At 43.7% G+C, this 20,582-nt stretch overlaps 1 protein-coding gene across 1 annotated transcript in view; it reads right to left on the minus strand.

The window, feature by feature from the left end:
• Positions 1-15,642, minus strand: part of slco3a1 (solute carrier organic anion transporter family, member 3A1) — a 38,837-nt gene extending 23,195 nt beyond the window's left edge. The window contains exons 1-2 of the mRNA XM_037108163.1: positions 15,484-15,642; positions 8,391-8,838 (exon numbers count right to left, since the gene is read on the minus strand). Of these exons, the coding sequence (XP_036964058.1) occupies positions 8,391-8,838; positions 15,484-15,642 (607 nt within the window). The remainder of the gene's footprint in view (positions 1-8,390; positions 8,839-15,483) is intronic.
• Positions 15,643-20,582: the final 4,940 nt, after the last annotated feature.

Consider the following 20,582-nt stretch of genomic DNA (forward strand, 5'->3'; position numbering starts at 1 on the left):
AAAAAAAAATCCCCTTTTTAATCAGCAGTGACAGAGCCTGACCCAGATTGCCTTGAGAAGGCAGCATGGTGGCCTGGTGAGGTTTACTGAGGCCACAGGGAAACATGATGGGAAGAAGGGGGGGAAAAAAAAAAGGTGCCACAAGCACGATTAGGTCCCAAACAAGACGCAGCAGGATGCCACACGGAGCACCTTTCAGGCTGCCGAGCCTCGTCTCCACTGTTGCAGATGGCGATCTGACAGGGGGAAAAAAAAACGTGGCTCATGGCGATAGCAAGAGGATTCAACATACGGCTCTGCGGGCTCTGATGAGACGGCCTCAGGGTGTCATATCTTTTATCCAACACTGATCCACTTCCTACAGAGGTCTGACCCATTTACTGGCTTCCAAACTCAGACTTTCTCAGATCTGTCAGGGCCCGGTTGAGGAACAAAAGGTTCACCAGGCCAGAGACGTTCATCAGCGGAACGGTAAAAGTGATCTGTTGGACCAGTGTGTAGAGTTTGAGACTAAGATTAGCCATCTTAGCTCAGAAGCAAGAGCCAAATTTCTTAAATTCTACAAGTTTGTATCTACAAGGATTGATTCACGATATTGCTCAACAAATGTGTGCAGTATCAATACACAAGTCCTGCCAGCCCAATTTGAACTTTGGGGACACACACATTATAGCTAAAGGCCTGAGCTGAAGAGAAAAAAAATATGTTTTAAAAAAACATTTGCAATTTAATGTCTACCACAGTATTTCTGTTGTATATCACAGTCATGTTATAGTCTAATTATATTGATCTTCTAACAACAAATCTGAAAAGTCCTGCCCAGTTTTCCCCCAGGGATTGAAAATAGCATTGAATGTCAGTATTTTTCAAGGTATTGTACCAAAAGTGAGAAATGTCAGTGCCGTGACAACACAGAACTGAAGGCCACAACTGCACTGCACCATTGCATCATGGTGTCAGTTTCACAGAATCTGACATGAACATAATGTATAAAAAGCTGAGCTGAGTCACTTTTTAATCACACACACTGACAGAACAGCTCTGGAGTTAGAAGTAAGATACTATGGCTCACTAAAATCTGCATATATTAAGTTTAGAGGAGTTTACAGTGACGACTGGTAAATGTCAAACTGTCAGGGGAATCCGTTTAGAGTGCCTCCATGTCTAAATAAAAATACTGTTCTTTGGCGCCAGTGTATATTAGATTTTTGTACAGATATTTTGTCCCACCCCAGTATATCCTGTGTCTTTGCTTCATGGAGGCTTCATCTATTGACATATGTTCAGCTGCTTTCGTCTGTTTTGTGTGTAAGATGCCCAAAAAAAGCAAAATGGGGGATTAAGTGAAACCTCTGGGATGTTTACATCTGATCTGACCAGCCGAGCACCCGACAGACAGGACTGTGCAGATCGTAGCAGCGTATGCAGCGGGACACTTGTGGTGTCACTGCGATACTACCCCACAGAACACGGCAGACTGAGTGCGGGAGGTGATTCATTTCAGACAAGCGGCCAGATGACAAGTCCTCCTCGTGAGGCTACTACACGGCCTGACACACTGCACAAATCTGGGAATGTTAAAAATCAACCTCGCGCCAAGTCCACACCCCTCTGAGGCTCATTTAACACGAACAGATAGCTTCGCACACACCCGCCCAGACCGATTCATATCAGAACCATGTGTAAACAAACAGGACGGCGGCTACTGAAAAATCTAAAATTACTAACAGTGAACACATTTTGCTCCGTTTGTTCCACCAGGACAGGACAGAGAGATATTCCTCTGCTCAGACTCAATGAAAATTTAACTTGAGGCGGTCGTAAATCAATCGCAATGACTTCCTGTTTATCAAAAACAGGAGCGCTGTGCAGGGTGAGGTCTCCTCCGGCTCAGCATCGTGTTCGCTCACTTTCTGCCCGACTCCTTTAAATGATACTATTTATGGATAATTACTGATTAGCTTTGAGACAACAGCAACATGCTGTTGACCAGTTGGACACAAGTTAATCTCATATTCATTACCCTCTCTAGGACCAAGGCTGTCTGGGTAATTTAGCTCTCGGCACGGCAGACGATGGGAGCGCTCTGTCACACATGGTGCACACGGTTCATTACAGGGACGCAGAGAAAGCAGCGGCTGGCTGATGAACGCTCGCCACAACGCCGTTTATCATCTTGAGATAAAACAAACTGTGTTGCTAGGCAAACTCAGCGTGCAGCTTATGGCAGGGACGGAAAAACCCATTTAGAATCTAATCCTTCAAGATGACATTAACATGCGCTGAGTTTAAGTAGCTTATATAAACGCCCTGCTGCAGCAACTGTTTGGAGTCAGAGCATTTTAGCAGGAATGTTGACAAGTCTCTCGAGGATCCCTCTGGGACCTTTGTCACTTCGCACTGCCGCTATCGGGTTTTTTTTCCCTAACAAACCTGAAACTAAATTTATCCCCGCAGAGCCGAAAGTGAATGCAGGATCATGAAATATATCTCAAGCTAATTTGCCAGAGTGTGTAGGTTTGAAATAACGCACGGTAGCCGCGATGAAAGACTGAGATACAGCCCGGAAATAAAACACAAACCAGTGGTTGGCGGCAATAACACGGAGATATGAAAGGCAAATTTTTCTTTTGCTCTCCAGGTAGAAGCTGTTATCTTTTCTCAGGCCACAACGGAAAAAAGGGACCTTTGTGTTCCCCCACAGCTCGTCTGTCATTCCTAGTTTGGTAGTTTAGTGAGAGAGAGAAAGAGAGAGTGAGAGAGAGAGAGAGAGAGAGAGAGAGAGAGAGAGAGAGAGAGAGAGAGAGAGCATGTCGGCCACAGACGCTCCGGAAGGCTGGTGTTTGCCAGTAAAACTCAGAAGCACTTCATGCTCTCGGCTGTTGGAGCGGCTGCATCCTGCGACTGCTGTCTGCCGTCGGTGCACAGAGTCATCCTTCTCACTGTTAATTTATTCAATAACGAAATGAGGAAAAGTAAAAAAAAAAGGTCTTTGGACATTTCAGAAAGGCTGCTTAGCATTCAAGACTCTGAGTGGGTGGATTGATGTGTGTGTGTGTGTGTGTGTGTGTGTGTGTGTGTTTGATTGACAGCTAAGCCGGCGAGGCTCGGAGACCAAATGTAAACAAACCACAGTTTACGAATCAGAGGCAGGTTTTTTATTAGCAGTGGTGTTGAACAGTGAGGAGCGTAACAATCAGCCTCTACACTAACCACTGTTGACATTAGCAGGTTATGCTCACTGAGCTCATGAGCTAACTAGCAAGCCAAACTGACTTTAAACACTTCTTCTAAGTAGATGTTTGGCAGCCAAAATGTTGCAATCGACGTGTCTTTATTTGTAGAAAAGAAGGAGACATTAGCTAAAAAGCTTGGATGTGGAAAGCCAGTCACGGACAGAGCAGTGATGTTACTGCTTTGTGCAGTTTAAAATAAGCTAATTTGGTTGAATATGCTCTGTGTAGTGTAAGACAACCAGACATCCCTCTCTTAAAGGGATAGTGCCCATTTTTGGTTGCTGGTCAAGGATAATGTGTCCCTATTTTTAGGGGCATGAGTGTTTTAAAAAAGACCACCAAGTGAAATAATGTTTCTTGTTGCAATAAATACCGGGCAACAGATCCCACCTGTTTTAAGTTTTAATGCGTTGTGTTTCTTTTTGCCAACGTAGGTGACCAGTACTCTTATTCTCTCCCACCAGAAGATAGGAAGTGTCAAGTGAATCAACAAAATCATCACAACCGTCTGTTCAAGCTCGGCATGCAAGAACGGGGGAGAGCAAACAACAAGGCCATGTGAACACAGGGACTTCTTACTGAGAGGCAACTAGGCAAACCACTGCCCCGCCTTACGTAAAGATGGATTCTGGAGAAAGACATTTAATGACCCAACAATTAACTATCTTTCCACAGAATCGCTTAACCCACCTTTAAGGATAGTTGAGGAGTGATAATGTCTTATCTTAAAATGTTCCTGTAATCGCAGTGTGCCTGCTGAGTTTTTTGTTGTGTGGTTTGTCTGTCTTCTCTTTTTTCAGAGATAATGAAATTGGATATTTAAATGATTTACTGACCATCTAACTGGATGTCCCCAAATTGAATTACTGAAATCCAGCCACCTCCATATAGAGTCAACATTCAGTTGCGTAGATGGAGAAACAGTGACAGTCAAAATGCAAAGATGGAGGTGCGTCATGAAACCATTAAATATAATACTTTGTGTACAGATGTGGGGTTTTGTTTGCATCTGTTGGCACGGCAGTGTTGGTTGGTCAGTCAACCATTTTGAATATCGTGACATGTCGAATAAAACTGTGGTTTTTCACCAAATACATGCAAATTCACTGTGTTTAATGCTAGCAAATCTTGCTACGATGGCCAACATTAGACCTCAACATAGATAAAACACAACTAAGGTTCCCTATGGGGTTCCCTCCCAGTGGAGAAAGTGTGGTGAGGTCATTTTTACCATAAATACATCCTGACTCTCTGCATGCTGCTGCCCCCCTGCACACATGTGATGCCCCTTTTATTTTTTGCCACCCCTGCCCCTCAAACGTCTTCGAGTCCGCCACTGTACACGTCTACATACCGTAAGAAATGTTCACTTTAAACTTATTTTCGACAACTTCAGCAAGACTGTCACTTGCGGCTTCTTTCTCCTCGCAGTAGATGAAGCCGCTTTGGTAAATTGCACTTTAAGCCTCTCCTCCATCAGCACTTTTAAATCTGATCATACATTTCTTATATGTATTATGCAACGAGCCAACGTTTACATGTCCAAATCCGTGGGATTCTACATAAAAAGCCATGATGCTGATGAATTAATTAATGTCCCCTCCTACAGTATATCACAGGCGTGACGTACTGCACATTACAGTTTAATGACCAAATCCAGGCTCTTTAAAAGGGAAACCTGTAGCGGCAGCCAGGGTGGAGTTTGTGCTGTGTGACACACAACGTCAGTCCTAAGCCCTTCTCTGTGTGTCCTGTACAGTATATTTATGCAAGCAGGGGTCCTGTGGGAAGAGCCAGAATTAGCAGTGGATAGTGAAAGGTCATGGAGCAGTGGGAACAGAGATCCTGTTGACGCAATCTGTCCAATCATATTTATTTCCTTTGGCCAGAGACGAGTGCCTACGTCTAGACATGGGAAACAAACCAAAACAACACCACCCTATAAAGTATGCGTGTTTAAGTTTGACTCTGACGGTGGTGGCATTCGACGGTGAAGTGTTTCCTTTTAAGAAGAACGTCCACCACTTGGCGGCATGGTCCATAAAAAACTCAAATAAAACCTAAACAACGGCGGTGATCATATCTCAGCCTGACAGAGACAAAATGCTCGCTCCAAAGTCACAGCAGACTTGACTTGTTTTACAGCTGTTTAAACAGCAGTAAGCCATGTCTGCTGCAGTATACACAGTAAGAGCAGGCAGTCGGAGCCTCTGGAGGAGTTGTTTTTCACAGGCCTGTGTGGTATGCATGTGCGTCCCGGCCCACTCAGACCCACCTCATTGCTGGCTGGTTGGCATTCCTGCCTCGCTCTGTAATTATGGCTCTTCTCCAGGGCTCTCAGCTCTGCTCTGCCTCACACCGCCACACCGGGGACTCGCCTCCGTCGAACACGCGCCTTCCTCACCTGGCCATTTAGCTCAGGCTCTAATTTTAACAATAACACATCACCCGGCGAAAATGTGCACCGACAGGCAGGGTGAGAGGGGAAAAAAAAAAAGAAAAAAAAATACACTTGGTGTCATGTGTCGTGAATCAGGGTTAATCAGGATGTTTTTAACCTCGCGCTGAACTTTAAATTATGTGATAGCACGTAATTAAAGTGAATTAAAAGAATTACAGTGAGCGGCGAAACCCCCGTCCTCCAATTGGGTGTGTGTGTGTGTGTTGTGTGTGTGAAGCAGGTTCAACTTTCAAAGCTGTGAAAGAGTCTACACATGCCAAACAGCACGCAGACACCCACTGATAATCACATACAGTTGCAGCAGAGGAGGTTTTACTGTACGTGTGCATGAGGCACATCTGTCTCCTGCTGTTACGAGAGACACGTGTCAAGTTTCTGGTCTCACATTCGAGATGTGTTTTCCTTTCTAGCGGCTGCTTCAAAAGACTCCTAAATTCCCCCTCATAGCTTCTGAGAAAAAAAACCTGTTTGCAGACACAAAATAACACGAATTTGAAGATGATTGATCCTCTCCACAATGAGGCGACATTTATCTCCTCAATGACATGTTGCGGGACTTATTTCCAGGTGTGTTTGCAGTGAATCCAAACTAGAATATAAGACTGGAGGCCAACAGAACCTGTTCCAAAACCTACAGGAACTAGGCAAATACTTTGTGCTTCGAGACAAAACTTTGTGCCACTGCGACGACAATGCGAACTTGTTAACGTAAACTGATGAATAATCCAAATACATTATCAGTATGTGAAAGGAAATCTCAGAGAAATTTCACACAATCTACTCCATTCATGCAGCTGGGGCACATGACACGCCTGCAGCAGAAGGATTAGGACGATCAGCTGAGCGCGACTCAATACCACATTGTTCCTCGCTGCTCACCGCTTGTTTTTCCTCCAGCTCTCCTTGCAGCTTATCAGAGGAGGACAGAACCAAATCTCCCCTCACGCACGCCTGCCAAACTTCAATCAATCGCAGTCCACTTCCCTCCCGCAAACAAGCCATGACGCCGGTGCCAAGACGTCAAAGCCCTTTTGTGGTACTTTTTTTTTTTTTCGGCCACTTCATTGTTTCAAACAAAGCTTGAGGTGCTTTTTTTTTGTGTGTGTGTGTGTAAAAAAAAAAACACGCTCATGTTCGGGACAAATAAACACAACAAACGGCAATTAAGAAAACCAGCTTTGGGCTTGAGATTACAGAGCACACTGCTGCCTTTGTTCGCAGGTCACATCTGTATTTGAGTGACAAAAGGCCGCCACACAGCATGCTGCTGTGCGAATGTATCAGAGGAGGGCGAGTGCCAGCCTGAACTCATGCTCCATTCAGCCCCTCATTGTCTCTGCTCCACACTGATAACAAACAGCAAACACTATGCAGACACATCTCATCCACTCCATCAAAGGCTGATGTGGCAGTCTGGACAACCAGCGGGCAGGTCCGCGTCAAAACAAGGAAACATGCTATTAAATGGATCTGTGGCTGTGGTTTGCGGGGCGACTCCTCTGCTCCCATGAGCAACAGATTTAAAACTAAGCCTCTGACTTAAAGGAACATTTTGACATTTGAGAAACATACTTATTTGCTTCCACTACCTTGAGTTAGGTCAGAAAGTTGATAACGCTCTCAAGTGTGTATGATAAATATGGAGCAGGCGCCAGAAGCCAGTTAGCTTAGCATAATCAGCTCATAGCCCTCCACAAAACTGCAAATTCTTAATTTCACACATCATTTTTTTTTTTTTTTCCAATACTGATTACGATTGACTGTGCTGGACAGAGCAAAGCTAACTCTTTCTCCTTTATTGCCGGTCCCCGAGCGAAGCTAAGCTAACTCACCACGAGCTCCAGCCTTAGCATACAGCCAAGAGTGGTATCAACCTTCTCATCTAACTCTCTAGAAAGCAAATATGCGTATTTCCCAAAATATCAAACATCTGTCAGTCTTCTTTAAGCAGGATACACTGTTGTGTGTATTAGCACAGTAACATATCTCACTGGTGTAACATTTCTGGCGCGGATTCACAGAAAACAGCAAGATGAGTAAAAAAAATCCCTACATGGCTTAATGGGCAAAGTAAAGCTACTTTCTGTGTACCAAAATAGCAAAATATACACATCACAGCAAATACATATCCCTGAACAGCCACTGTGTGTTCAGAACTTTGCACAGAAAGCACTTTGAATGCACCTTTAAACCGCAAAGAGCCGCATCAGCAGCATCTTGCCTTTGAGAGAGGATTGAGCGAAGCAGACACATTTAACCCGCATCTGGCCTCTTCGCCACTGAAACCGCTGTAATGGAGATTAAAAAGCTCCAAGATCTGCTCACCTGGCGCTCACGTGAACTGGCCCATGCATGGAAACAAAGGGAGATGGTGTGCAGCAGAAGAGCACACATACCATATATACTGTGTTGACTCAAACTATGCAAACATTGCACCTGAAGGTGATGAACAAACACGTTCACAGTTGACTTTGTGCTGCACCAGTTTTAGTTGCCTTGGGAAATCAGTGCGCTGCTACACAGATTATTAATTTCCAGCGAGATAATCATCTTTTTTTTTTCTTGAACAGTAATTTCACTCAGCTAATGTTTCTCAATAGCTGTGGTCTTCGGAAACCTTTTCCCCCCAACAAAGTAGGCAGAAAGCAGACTGGCAACATTGTGTTTCATACAGTTTTCTGAACATGGCTCACCTATATAGAGTGAAGAGTCTTTCTTCTTCACGTGATCATCAATGTAGGACACCCCCAGGGGCTGCACCGGCGTGGCTCCTATCCCCAGCAGGACCTGGGCTCCGATCAGCAGCAGGTACATCATGTTAGTGTTGGCCTTGTTGGCGCACACATTGTCCTCCGCCTCGTTGGTGGTGGTGTTGGAGCAAGCATCCCGACCTAAGTCAGTCCTCCACGTATCCCCTATTTCATACTGTTTAGTCAGAAACTCAGGAAGAGCTGATAGAAGGGCGCCAAGCGCCATGACGATGCCCCCGCAGCCAATCAGACGGGGTCGATGTGCTTTGGCCCCAAAGTAGCTGACAAACAGGATCAGTGCCAGGTTGCCTATCTCGAAGCTGCTGGCTATCACTCCTACGTCAGCACTTTGCAGGTTGAATCGCCGCTCCAGGGTGGTCAGCACACTCACCTGAAAACAAGACAGGGACACAAAATCAAACCAGGGTCATGGGAACGATGCTGAAGGAGGCAAAAAAAAAAAATAAAAAATACAAATACAAAACCATAAACGAGGGACTCTACCACCAAATGAACAAGAAAATTCATCACATGATTCATATGTACAGTGTCATAAGCATTTACTCTGTGTCCTTTACAAATGACTGGGTACTGATACACACAGACTGTCTTGCCATCAGACAGCTCACAAAGGTGGTCTGTCACATTGCACGCATATCTCAACTAAGTGTGAAACAGCATGACCACAATCTTAGGAAGAAAAAACAAAAGCTGTGAAATATGTTCAGTAGTCACCGAACTACCACTTCCTGCTAGGTTAAAGGACAAGTTCAATGAAAAAAGTTTATAGCGTTTTGAAACATGTCCCCACATACTGCAGTTGTTTTGGAGAATGCTGCAACACCTTTTTGCTGTGAAGCTCTGAGAAATGTTTTGTGGACTACCGCTAAAACTTCACTTAAAACTTCAACTTTCCATCTAGTGTCAAGTACACAATGACTGAATTTTCCTTTAAGTAACTCTTTTCCTTTCAGCAAGCTAGTGAAAGCATGACTCCCATTTATGGTTGACTTGAACGATGGTTTGCCGATAAGTCTGCCAGCTCCACTAATTTCTATATTTAGATCTGATCACAGTTTGGAGAGAGCAGAAACGCTCAACAATACCAGGTTTAAACACACAGATCAGGTGCCCTTATACAGATATTGTACCCAGATACAGTTCACACACTACTAAATGGGGCCTGTACTGTGTTTTGAATTTTTTGGACATGCTCTTGGAAGAAAGTGTGTGTTTTTTTTCGTCATCAGACATTACAACCGTGCTGTTTCCATTGGAATAACAGGCTGCGGCTTCTCCCTGGAAACAGGCCTCTGTTTCTGATTAGCTGGGCACTGCATCTTTTTTCTTCCATGTCTTCAGTGAGAACAGCTCATCACAAGCTTCCCTCCCTCTCTCTCTCTCTCTCTCTCTCTCTCTCTCTCTCACCAGCTGTCAGCCACACACTAGCTCGAGCCGACCAGTAACTTCCGGCCGAAGCAAACACAGCGAAAAACGGTTGTTTAGCCCCAATCAGATTTTTGTTTGTTAACCGCAGTTGTCAGAGATTAATTACCATTTAAATTTTTATTTGCACTGTTTTTTAAAGACTTTATAACAAATCTGTTGCGAGGCGGAGCAACGTGGGAACAGTCTCTGTGCCATGTGAACCACAGAGTCACATTTAAACGGTTGTCAAGCTATTTTCAGAGCTGTCTTAAACTGTCCTTGAGAGGGCATCACAATTTTCCATTTCCCACATGGCTACGCTAAAGAGTTTTGATTGAGCTCTAGAAATAAATAAAAAAAAAAAAAAGGCCTCTGCCAACACAAACATCCCCGTCTGAACAGAGTGACTTCACTGAAAGATGAATCGACTCGCGGTTTTCGCCGCTGGAACATTTTTTCCATCAAATGCTCAATTATGCCAGCCTGATGCACACAGTTGATTAGGGAGTGGATGGAGCTATGTTTGAACATGGCGCTTCAAGGAAAAATGTGGAAGTGTACTCTTTTTTTTTTCCATGCACTTGAGTTTTACCTTTAACCTGACATTAACTGAGACACTTTGCTATCATCACAATTTTCCAGATCCCAAAGTGACGTCCACAAATGGCTTCTTTTGTCCAGCCAGCAGCCTAAAACCCAAAGAATCTTTGTTTACTGTCATAGATGACAAAGACAGGCAGAGAATCCTTACATTGAAAAGGTTCAAGTTTGACACTTTTACTTGTAAAAACGATGGAAACAATGAATCGGTTATCAAAATAGCTGGTGACTAATTTTTGTTCCATTTCAATCACTGCAACTCTGATCTAGATCAAACACTGCTGACTGCCTGCGACAGTGTTCTTAAAGGATAAATTCACCCAAACAAGAGAAATCATTATCTTCTCAGCCTCGTGCTGACGGAAAGTCATGTGAAGTGTCACAGTCCACAAAACATGTCTGGAGTGTCACAGCAAAATACCGTTGCAGCATTCTGCTACACAGCAGAAGTAGATGGGGACCAAAAATTACACAACCCTGTCCAAATCTCCTGAAGCCCCGAGACCCCAAATTGATTTGAAGAGATAATATTTACATCCTTGATATGTTGTCGAGCTTTTGCACCCACTTCAGATGCACAGTGAAGAATTTGCCCCCCCCCCTCTCCATGTAATCTAGTCATTAAGGAAAAGCCTGCAATGTCGTTTTGCTGTGAAGCTCCAGAAATGTTGTGTGGACAACTTTCTCGGGGTGAACATGTCCTTTTAACATTTACTTTGGCTTTAAATTCAGCATGTATCATCCACCTTTGACCTCAGTGACATTTTAAACACTGGGTCTTCTTTGTTTCCTCCAGTATGTCTGTGAGCAGCTGCAATCAACACTCTAATTCCTGCGCTGAATCAGTCATGACCATGAAATTGACATTTAAGACTTTAAAGTTTTTAGCTGTGACTTGATTCTGTGGCATGAAGCAGTGTGACCTGCTGGAGCGGCTTTGCTGACCTCTCAGAGAAGAGGCCATGAACGCTTCAGTTCTGTCACCTGCTTTTAATAACGCCACCTGATCACGCTCGCTCGCCTTTTTAACAACTCTCCCCTCTATTCTGTTCTGTGCTCTCCCCTCTGAGGCCATATTTAATGCACAGAAGGCAGAGCAGACGACGAGGCAACACTGTCAACAAGAACAAACAGTGTACAGCCGGTTTGCCTTGTCATTAGAGTTGAGAAAACATTGTCCTCTGTGACTTTTAAGAAGCAGAAGTGACAGCAGGTCGCTCCTGCAGCTGCTCTCAACACTACTGCAGAGACTCCTTCACTCCAGATCAAAGCACGGGGAGGATGATTGTTGGGAGCGGTTCATGCCGGAGTGCCTTTGGTGGAGTTGAGTGGAGAGAAAACTTCACAATGAGTCATGACGTCTCTGCCCCTTGGGTGGCTCTTTTCTCACAAATGCGAACACACTGGACGGGCAGCATTTACGCCTGGCTGGCTCCACCTCGCTGGGGTCTGGATCGCAGCGTTCAGGTCTCATCCAGTCCTCAGACGACGACGCCTAGCCGAGCCCCAACAACCTGCTGACGCTGTGGCTTTAGCCTCACAGCAGGACAAAGCAGAGGAGCCATCATCCAATCCAATCACCCACCCATCCCGCTACAGGCGGCCACAGTGAGCGACATGACGGGCGCTGGAAACACTCTGGATGAGTTAAGCCACTTTCAACGTGTTTTGTCCACTCTGACTTAAAACAGGCAGGCTTTCCAGGAGGATTATACTAGGGATAAATTATATAGGAAAAATCGAGTGCATACTGGTCAGTGGTCACAGCCACACTGACTCAAATGGTGGAAATGTTTAATCTGTTGCACGGCAACAAAACAAAGAACGTCATGCTGCATGACGTCCGAAAAAACAAAGTCTTGTCTGAACACATAGAATCCCAACTTCCACAGATTTTACAGGAGGTACTCAGAGTCAGTATTATCAGCTCGATGTTGACATTTACTTCAGCACATTAAGTTTTAGCACTGACGTGAAAGTGCTGAAATGGGGCTATTTGCAAAGGCACAGCCGCTGAAGCTGTGGCTATTTGGAAACATTTCCACTCAGTTTTATGGGGTGCAACCTACTGAAGGTTGACTAAAGGTTAGCTAAAGGTGCTTTCACCGCTCTGAATAAGCTGTTTCAAGGAGCTATTTTGAATTGTTCTTTTATAGGCATCTAAAAGAAGCTAAATCTCCAGTATTAGCCGTGTAGATGTGGCCTGTTTGAGACTGTTTCGAGCATGTGAGCGAAGTACATTTTTTTTTCCCAGTTCATGCACGTGTGTCAGAGAGCTTGTCACATACAGTACAGCAGATTTTGAAAAAACTGCCTGTTTCCTTTTTTCCTTTTACCTGTTTATTAATCATAAACATTAAACTTTTACACTTTCTCAATTCACCTGAAGGCAGGTGATCTGTTAATGGTCACACCTGTGCATTATGTAATGAACAAGGCCAGATGCACCAGTAATAACATACGTTGGTTTTGATTTCATCAGCTGTATTTTAACTTGAAATACAACTGAATGGTTTGACATCTCCTCATATTTAATTAAGAAATTGATTTTTTTTTTTTTAAAAGTATGTATGACAGCAGCTATTAATACTGATATTTGAGCTAGGATGAGCACAGTTCAGGTTCAGGTTCAGGTATCTTTTTCAGCTCGAGCTCTGAAGTGGCAGATTTGGTGCTCATCAGTGAGGTGCTACTGTAACCAGCAGAGCTCCGACACTCAGCTGCTGCAAACACAGGAGTCACAAACAGAGCTTCCGAGTGCTTAATAATGTGGATGTCAGCTCCTGCAATTAAAGTTGGATGCAATTACATCAGGGAAGTGGGAGTCGGTCATCATATTTTGAAAAATCATTGAGTCGTACGTCAAAAGGAGGATATTCACAGGTGCAAAATGCATCTGAAAATGAGACCACTTGAACCTGATCTAATCAATCACATAATGGATTTGGGATCAGTGAACCTCTCACTTGTCAGCTCAACATTATTTCCTGTTTGATCCGGCAGCACGCGGACTCCAACCAACGATTATTCACTCTATCGAATAGAGATTTTTTCATGTCAGAAATCAGTGAAAAATTTGCTGTTTGGGGAAGTCAAAAAACAAATTATCAAAGGAGTCGCATCAGTTTTCTTTGGACTAACTGATATGAATTTTAAAAACTATACAGCTTTAAAGTGACAGTATATGGTCAGTTTGTCAATGTATTGTTTGTAGATAAGGGATTATATTGATCTGTTGTGTTAAAGCCTCTAATAATACGACTACTTTGATAACTTAGTCATTTAAACCTGTCATCAAGTGAAAACTGAGGGGAGGAAAGCTAAAATTTCTCAGTTTCCAGCTTCTAATGGGAGATTTGCTGCTTCATTATGTAATAAATCGTAGTAAACTGATCAATTCTGTGTTTAAAGACTCAAGTCAGAAATAAAAACACTTTAAATGTCTTCTCGGATTCTTCTATTTTTTATGACATTTATAAATGAAATGATTTATCAAAATAATCGTTAAAATTAATTTAAAATAATTGTTAAAAATTGTTAATATGGTATTTGTTGTGGCCTTAATGTCCTGTAAGCCAGTTAATTTAACTCTTTAACTTCAAATGTCCATCAGGTCCGTCTTTGTTTTGATCCGAAAAACAACATATAAAAATGACTTTAAGAGAACTGAGAAAAAACCCCAAATAAATCAGGGAACAGACTCAAATCTGCACCTCTGTGGTATGTTCCTGTGCAGGTTGTCTGTCTCTCGTCTGTTCACTTGCGGCCAGGCTGCTAAATCAGGACAACCCGGCACGCTGCTAAGTGTCTTGTTCTGTAAGCAGCTCACAGAAAGCAAGAGGACCATGATAGTTCACTTTTGTCCCTTCGCTGCCAGCAAACACTCTTAAGCTCCATCATCCAATCAGGGACAGAGTAGCTCACGCAGGTCAAGACCAGTTCATCAGATTGGCACCGACCATGTCCTGCCCATGTAAATTAAGCTCCATGTAAATTAGCTCTGTTGCGTTTGTCCAACAGAAATCGACCGAAAAGCCTTCGTGTGTTTGTGCGCTTCTCTTCCAAAACCTCACCTGAAACTCTGGGTTTTTATTGTTCCAGCTGTTTGATCAGGTGTCCTGAACCAACGTGCCACACAATAGCAGAACCAACTGCACAACCTGTTTTATCAGAAATGCACAATAATAGAGGAAGAGTGTCCTCCGCGGTGGCTTGAACCGCCATGCTCGGGCCGCTGGCGGGATTGCTTGATGCTCAGCAGGTCCACTCACAGAGAAGATAAGATGTTCCACTCCAAATATGGCCAAGGCATTCAGAGGGGGTTTAGTCTATTAATTGTTGAGTGTTTCTTGGAGAACAAACATCACTAATGTTGAAACTAAAAGTTCACAAGGGGGGGGGGGAGCTGCCCGAGGCTGCCGAGAAGAGTTCCTCTGGGATGCTTTTAGGAATATTTTGGAGCGCTTCCGGGAGCTTTCGTCCCTCAAAGTCTATATTAGAGCGTCTACACGAGTGGCGTTTACTGTGTTTTGGTATTCTTATCACAGAAATCTCACATTTAGAGGTTTTAGAAGAAGATAAGTCCTGTTTAAAACCTTGCGGAACCATAGTAAAAGTGAGAGAGTGGTTAGAGAGATTAGGGGGGAAAAGCAGGAGATAAGAAAGCTAGAAGAAGGGTCCTTGACCTTGAATGACATTTTTGGTAGAAACTAGCCTTCTTGAGCATAATAATACTGTTATTATTAATACTAACCAGAGCTTAAAGCTTCAAGTTTGACTCAGTTTTGATTAAATGCATTAAAGGATAATTTAAGACACATTATCAGACAATCAGCTACACAGTTTCCTCACAACTACAACGAACAGCAGCATGAAATGTGTCCTGAAAGGGCTGAACTTGACATTTCTGTGTCTCTGTTTCATTGAGCGGCAGAACCCAAAACACAAGTGTGACTGTGACTGCAGCAGGTCTCAGATCGGACTCCTGCCTGCCGTGTGTTGCACTCACCAGGTATGCTCCGACGGTGCCCTGTGCCAACATGAGGGCGCATTCCGATATCAAGAATATCTTGATATTTGAGAAGCAGGAGGAGTTTTTCCGGAGGCCGTCTCCTTCCAGCATGTTCCCGCCGCTCCGGTCCGAGTCCCGGTGCTTCTTCACCTGCATCCTCGCTCACTTTTTGTTTTGTTACCCACACAGCACTGCGAGAAACCGAAACAGACGAGAGCAGGATGACCGCATGAAGACACTGGCTGGTAACTCTCCTCCCTCCCGCGCCTGAAGGCTACATGCGCGAGGAGCGCTCCTCCTCCGTCGCGTGTTTCTCCCCGGGTTTTTTTTTTTTTTTTTATTTCTAGAATTTTGTGTTTTCTTTTACATGTGACAAGCTACGAAACACACGTCCAAACTCTCCGCGGGGCTGCGCCGGCTCCGTCCGCGCCTAAACATCGCTTCCCCGTCGACGCGCAGGAACATGTGAACTCCCCGAAGGTGTAAGTGAAGCACAGGCGCGCGGACTTCTGTCACATCGCATGTCTTGTCGCGGGGTTTTGTTTGTGTTTGAAGCTGCAGGTGAAGAGGTCTGCTCTTCTTCTTCTTCTTCTTCTTCTTCTTCTTCTTCTTCTTCTTCTTCTTCCTTCTCTTGTAACTCCTGCCGCTCCGGACTGTCACGCTCCTTCACGCACAATGACTCGCTCTCTGTCTGTGCGCCGCCTGCCACCTCTCCTCTCCACTGCTCTCCTCTCCGCTCCTCTCCACCCTCCTCCTCCTCCTCCTCCTGCTCGCGGCCCTAGAGGCGCTGTGCAGCAGCTTCGCAAGTCTGCTCAGCTTCCCTCTGAAAAGAAAAAAAAAGGAAAGAAACCACTCCACTAGTCCTGCGGGACGCGTTGTGTGCGTGTGTTCCAGGGCTTCACAGCGAGTTTTAAAGTGATTTTTTTTTTTTTTTTGTCTGATCATGTTTCTCCCCCCACAACACACAATAAATCTGCAGGGATTATTGTCTGTGGAGTCTCAGGGCTGCGTGGGGATTATTTTAGAGTTGGAGCTGGGCCCAATACGTCATGAAATCAATCGACAGACAACTATTTTGATCATCATCGAATCGCTTTTAAGTTGTTTATCGGGAAATGCGTTAAACATGTACCTGTTCAGGCCTCCATGTGTGAGAATGTGATGCTTTTCTGTGTTTTATGTCATTTACACATAATATCATTGGATTTTTACAGTCTGATATATGTTTTGGATCCAAGATTAACTGGAGGTGTAAATCGTTACTTTCATCACCATACGATATCATATTGAATCTTTCGATAGCGATATGATATGTGCCAATCTCACAAAGTCTGCCACAATATGACGTTGATTTGATTTGTTATGCTACAGCGGCCTGTGATCGATGTGAGATGACATCATTTCCTGTTTAACACAATTGGTTACATTTGTGTCAACTCACAAAAACCAACTAAAATATGATTTAACAATTTTATTACTGAAATCTTTAGTTGAAAATCTCATTGTATCAGTGGTTCCAGACATTTTAATCGAACACAATCTGTTCTTTTTCATGAAAAAGTAGCTCTCTTCAGAAAGGAGTTGCAAATAAACAGACAGGAGCAATGGGAATTTCAAAATAAAGGCGTATCCTAACAATGTTTTCACTTTGCATGGATGCTATTGGATTGTTGATCGTTGAATTGATATATTGATCCTGATCGATGTATCGTTACACCCCTAGTATTTACTAGGTTCACTCGCCCCTCATAGACTAAACAATTAATTCATTAATTAAATTTGATTTATAGGTGCAATATGTAAGAATTGACCACCTTTGAATTTATACTCAAAACAGATAGGTTGGCACCACATCACTATACTAACTGTAGCTGTAGTTAGCAAGTTAGCTCAGTTTTCCATGCAGTGGTTCAGATTGGGAACTCGGGAGGTGTTGGCGTTTGCATGATTAGCACAGGGGCTAGCTGGTTAGCATGCCAACCTCAGTAGACACCTCTTTAGAATAATACACAGAAGTAATAACATGAAAATGTTTCTGAAATTATCACATTCATGATAAGGCACATACCCGCTTGTGTCACCAATTCCTTAACATACTGGTTTCTGTAAGGATAAAATGAGCCAGATATAACATGTTTAATTATTGAACTTTTCAAGTACATGGATGCTAATGAAGGCTAGCTATTCCCCCCTGTTTCCAGTCTTTATGCTAAGCTAAGCTAACCAGCTGTAGCTTTATATTTAAGAGAGTGGAAACAACAATCTTTTCATGTAACTGTCCCAAAACAATTCCTTTAAACACTCAATCAAATATCAGATTAGTTATCGGTGAAATCTGTCATTTAGCTCATCGACTCATCGACTAATGGACCAATCGTTACAGCTCCTGCTCTGTCATCCTTCGGTGAGGTTAAAGCAGAAGCTATCATGTTTCCAACACTTATTATTGGATTATAATGTTGTCAGCATGTCTGGAATGAGGTACTGCAGTGGCTATGATGTAATGTAACCACATAATGTGATGATGATGGGGTGGAACTAAACAGGATGATAAACAAATGTTGAGTAGAGGCTGCGAGGGTTTTATGAGCAGCGTCGGTGGCACGAGGACGCGTAAAGGTCAAGGAGATGAGCTGGTAGTCTGATGAGCTGATGTTTTTGAATCACACTGAAGATTTTAAAAAGTGGTCATAACCCCTCAGTGAAATGTAAGAAGAAATATTGTTTGCCAGTTATTTTCTATTCAGATTTGTCCACCTGACCTACAGTCCCATTACCACAGTAAACTCAGAGGACCTGATACAAACTCTGTCTCACTTCCCTTAAAACTACAGATGAACCGCTCCACAATGAGGCCCATTATCGATCGCTGCATGATTTAACAGTCGGCTGTGATTCGGGTCAGCACCCTGACTCTCAGACTGGAGTCGTGGCAGGTGTCCAATGCAAACTGATCATTAATCATAGACGCTCTCTCGCTCCTGACCAGCACACTCCCACACAAGAAGATCCTTCCCACGCTTCTGCATGTAGCTTCCTACGTCCGGCCTGCCGGGAGATGCGGAAAAAAAAACAAAACATAGAAACTGTCAAGCTGGCAGTCAGAAGCATCAATTCACACGAGCTGTGTGTGTGTTGCAGTGTTAAAATCCCACCGAGCGCTGATGTGCCAAAACGGAGACATAAGTATGTAAACACTGGAAGCTAACGAACAGCGTAATGAGGCATGTAAATCTGATGTAGTGTTGTTTGGGGCCACGTGTTGGTTTCAGAAGGATAGTTTGAAATCAAGCAGTTTAATGGTTGAGAGCCTGTTAAAAAGCTGCGTGTCTGTGTTTTGTGTTGTGTTTTACTGAACATTGTTATAATTCATCCATCACTTCACTGTGTTCCTCGCAGGCTAAATCTCTCATCGTCTTTGTCTGACAATTTCTGTAGCTTTCTGGAACTGATGATACGGCTGAAACGGGCATTTGTGGCTCAGGGGTAAGGCCTGTGTCTTATTATTGGAAGGCCGCTGGTTTGATTCTCCTTGTCTGCATGTGGAAATGTCCTTGGGCAAGACACTGAACCCCAAAACTGCTGCTCCTGATGTGCTGGTCCGCACCTTGCATGGCGGTAAATGCCCTAAATGTAACTGACATTTATACCCACTTCAGGTAGTGACTGATCCGCTGTATAGAGGTCAAAAAACAACATGTACTAACTCGTTACCCTTAAATATACCCTGTCCCTAAAGGCTACTCCACACCTACACAGGTGGTTTCAGTTACCCTTCCTGATTTGACCTCTTGTCAGCAGACATTTGAGTTCGGTTTAGTCTGAAGCCTGCATTAAAAACTTAAGTCAGGACGGTCCTGGACATGTAGGTGAAACTCAGCCTTGAAGAACACACCCGGTTGGTGGATTTCAGGTGTGCAGGAGCTTAAAAATAAATCGATGTAGTGTGTGAATAAAGGTCACGAGCAGGTTAACTATACGTGTTGAAGAGGTGTCCTGGTTGCCTATAAGGGAGAGAGACATGCCGTACCAGTGCAGCATTCCCAGTTCTATTCCAGTCTGGGACATTTCATCCATGTCATATATCGTACCCCTACCCTCTCTTACTCCCATGTCTCCCTGTGTAGATCTTTTAATGTCGAGTGGTTCTTTACTCAGATCAGTTTCTGAGTTTAACAAAAAAGAGCAGGGTTGAAACATAATGCCAAAATGTGTGTGTGTGTGTGTGTGTGCGTGTGTGTGTGTGTGTGTGTGTGAGATCATAAATCCAACAGTGTTTGGGTGTGTGAGCAGCACTGTTTACATACAGTAGACGTGCAGGGACATGAGTCAGGTAGTAACAAGTGGTGGGCGGAGATGGCTCGGACCGGTGCCAGGAATGTATGAATGGAAAAGCCCGGAGACTATTGTTTCGGCCCCGTGAAACAGCTGCTATTTATAGGATTTGGAAAAGGGCGGATTGTGGAAAAAAAACGAAGCCCAGCCCGTCTGCTGGGAGATACTGGGAAATGGGAGACTTTGGAGGGACGACTGGGAGCACAAACAATGCCGCTTTACAGAAACTTTTCCTGTTTAAACCTTTGAGGAGAACACGCCTGCACTACCTGTTATTCACAGTATTTACAAAAGCGAGGGTATTCTTTTTGCTGCACATGCAGTACTTTTTCTCACACTTTTTACTTTTATTCATTATGTCATGCAGAAAGCCCATTGTAAAGCACATCAGGTGAAGCTTACGTCTCAGTCCAGTCAAAATAATGCTTCTGATCTGATCATTTCTGTTTATTAACTGTATTTTTCTTTACACACAACGAGACATAACTCGTTACTTCCACAACCCAACAGTGTTTCTGACTTTCACGGTCTACTGCACTTTAGGGGTTTTGGGAGAACAGTTTTTTTTTTTTTACTGTGCTCCCCCTAAAAAAAAAAGATAATAATTCAAACCTGAGCTGCAGTGGAAACATCGGATCCAGTCACTCAGGATGCTTCCACAGCGAACACTTGTCCTACCGGAGCTGTGGTTGTTTAAAAGAAAAGTCAAACGACGGTTTCACAGCCCTCATCTGTCATTACATCTCGGCATCCATCCCAAA

The sequence above is a fragment of the Acanthopagrus latus genome, chromosome 8, assembly GCF_904848185.1.
Source record: "Acanthopagrus latus isolate v.2019 chromosome 8, fAcaLat1.1, whole genome shotgun sequence".
Lineage (NCBI taxonomy): Eukaryota > Metazoa > Chordata > Actinopteri > Spariformes > Sparidae > Acanthopagrus > Acanthopagrus latus.